Source organism: Poecilia latipinna, unplaced genomic scaffold, assembly GCF_001443285.1.
Source record: "Poecilia latipinna isolate Pla-1442-1.1 unplaced genomic scaffold, P_latipinna-1.0 Scaffold643, whole genome shotgun sequence".
Classification (NCBI taxonomy): Eukaryota; Metazoa; Chordata; class Actinopteri; order Cyprinodontiformes; family Poeciliidae; genus Poecilia; species Poecilia latipinna.
In genome coordinates this window covers 135,990-139,085 of record NW_015113259.1, presented here as the reverse complement: position 1 = coordinate 139,085, position 3,096 = coordinate 135,990, and the positions used below count along the sequence as shown (strand labels likewise).

Here is a 3,096-nt window from a genome sequence, read left to right as displayed (position 1 = left end):
ATATATATATATATATATATATATATATATATATATATATATTTCTTTTTTTTTAATATATTTTCTTATTTTTAAAAGTAAACATTACTTTTTTGTGTTAAAGATGTATTTATATGGATGGTTTATTTATGCTTAGTTGCTTATATTATTGCAAATTAATTTAATAGATAAACAGACAAGATTCTTTTCCTCAAATCTTTATCTCCATTTTAAACTGTAAATTCAATAAGTAAATAAATAAATTAAATTAAATATTTGTGGAGTCTACCATAAGCTTACTGTCAGTAGCAAACAAGAGGTAAACATTTATCTCTGATAATTAGGTTTAAAGTTTTTTAAAAGTTAAATTTACAATTAGTGCTGTTAAGAAGCGTTTTCTCTGTTGCAGATTTCTTTTGTTTTTGCCTTTTTGTTAGATCATGAAAAAGTATTTTCGTATTTGTCAAAGCTGACTTGAGTAAATACAAGATGCAGTTTTCAATGAATGATTATTTTAAACATTTTACAACCTTATGTGATAAATATTATTCCAAACTAAACATGTGACAGTCGGTGTTTTCTAGTTCACTGTGAAGGATTCTGGCTCTAAATTGTTTAGTTTGGCCACTCTATGGGTTTTTAGAGCATGATCAGCCCGCTTAAAGCCACAATATTTAACTTTTACAACAAAATGTTTTTTCCATATTTGTTAAAATTTTAACAACATAATATGAGGCAGATAACCTGAAAAAATATCAAGTTTCTCTACTTCCTCCCAGTGATAACATTGCGATGTACAAAAATGCTCCCAGTCAAAAACAACCAATCAGAGCCAGGAGGAGGGTCTTAGCGCTGACAATCATCCTCGGATAGACGCTGCTTAATGTGGTAATGGTGGGAAACTGTTTATCTGCCATCATCGGTGACCATGCTAACTAGCCTTAGCCTTCCTGTAGCGTAGCAGAGAGAAGACCCTCTTCCTGACTGTTTCTGACTGAGTGGTGTATTTCTGCAGATTGTACTGGGAGCACTGGGAGAAGGCAGAGGAGATCCACTTTTCACAGTTTATTTGTCTCACATTATACTGTCACAACATGATGATAATTTTAACAAGTATGTAATGAACATGTTTTTATAAAAGCTGCATAATAAAACCTGCTTTATGGGGTTTTTTATGGGTGGTTTGAAGCATCACCCGTTCAGCTTGAGGTCACAACCTGACCGACATTCTCCTTCAGGGGTTTTGGTAGAGAGCAGAATGACTTTATTTTTATCAGTTATGACAATTAGTTCAGGTCTGAACTACAAACAGCCTCAGACCATCAGACATTTTTATTCTGAAAATGCTGCAATGAGGTAAGATAAGGTAATTATATGTAACACATTTTCAGCAACAAGGCCGTTCAAAGTGCCTTACATGAATTAGAAAGAAATACAAAAAAACAAAATGAAGACAAAAAGGTAAGGGTAACAACAAGAAAGAAAGCAAAAGTACTACACAATTTAAACTAGGTCTAAAATTAGTTCTTGATTAGTAATAAATACTAATTTATAAACTAGTAGGACTTTCTCTGTCTCCATGTTTGATTCTTGTTCTGGGTTGTTATTGATAAGTATAAACTAAATATTGGTTTTTATAAGAATGAGAATAAATAGTCAGTGATTTATAAACAAATAGGGGTTTCTCTGGATCTTAAGTTTGTTTTGGATTCGTGAAATATAAAGCTAAATGTTGGTTTAGAATAATAAGTGCATGTTACTCCAGAACAGGACACATACTTTCTACTATTGTCCACAGGATATTTTCCTTTAAAGCTTTAGATTATCAAGATGTTTCATGGTAAATGTTTGTTTTTTATCTGACCTTGTAGCTCTCACTTTGATGTAATTTATGCCCATTTACTGTCAGACTATTCCTCCTCTGTTCTTTAATTAGATTGAAGCACCGTGTTTTGTTTTTGAGATCTTGTAGCATGCTCCATGTAATCAGTGTAGGCTTGATTAGTGAAGCTGAGCTCAGATTGAATTAATTTAATCATAATTATTTAATGATTTAGTACTAGTAAAAACTAGTTTTACTGTTGTACGGCTGAAGCTACGTTTAATTAGACAGCATGTGATTTTCTCAGCAATGGTGAGTGAATTTCCTGATTGATGGAGCGTCTCCCGTCTTAGAAACGCGTTTGTTTCGACGAGTGGCTCCTGTAGTGGACGACCTGAGAGATGCTGCAGGGAGGGTCGTCACATACCAAACATTCCTCTGCTTTATAAATAAATACTGTTTAGGAACAAGCGCTCATGCTACACCAGCTTCACGCTAATTTATATTTTGTGTCTGTTTTACAGCAAAACTGTCCAGTCAAAAGTGGAAAACATCCTGGTGAGTCCATGAAGTTCAACTAAAACCTTTTGGTTAATCTGATGTTTGTGGAACTAAAGATAATCATGATGTTCAACTTTTCTTTTTTACTTTTCCAATGATGAGGCGATCGTTTTCATTTGTTGGGAGTTTTCTGTTTGATCCTGAGCTGTCCCTGTTGGTCTCTCAGAAAGACTTTTATCTATTCCTCACAGAGGTTTCAACTAAATAAATATTATTTCAGTCATTTATGTTTCACATTGTAGCTTCTTACAGGTTCTTTTATTATGAAAATCCAGGACAGTACCTCCTGCTGGAAAGGAATTTATAAACATGAGTTACTACATCCAACCAACCAACCATCCATCCAACCGCCCATCCATCCAACCGCCCATCCATCCATCCATCCATCCAACCAACTGTCCATCCATCCATCTGTCCATCCATCCAACCATCCAACCACCTACCCACCCATCCATCAATCATCCATCCAACCATCCAACCACCCATCCATCCATCCATCCATCCATCCATCCAACCACCTACCCACCCATCCATCAATCATCCATCCATCCATCCATCCATCCATCCATCCATCCACCTGTCCACCCATCCACCCACCCACCCATCAATCATCCACCCACCCACCCATCCATCCATCCAACCAACCAACCATCCAACCACCCACCCATCCATCCAACCACCCACCCACCCACCCATCCAACCACCTACCCACCCACCCATCCAACCAACCAACC

General features: G+C 36.2%; 1 protein-coding gene across 3 annotated transcripts in view; it reads left to right on the top strand.

The window, feature by feature from the left end:
• Positions 1-3,096, top strand: part of LOC106954281 (DNA-binding protein RFX7-like) — a 33,155-nt gene that overhangs the window by 8,472 nt on the left and 21,587 nt on the right. For all 3 annotated transcript variants that reach the window (XM_015043652.1, XM_015043650.1, XM_015043651.1), the window contains exon 2: positions 2,326-2,359. In XM_015043652.1, coding sequence (XP_014899138.1) covers positions 2,326-2,359 — 34 coding nt within the window. The remainder of the gene's footprint in view (positions 1-2,325; positions 2,360-3,096) is intronic.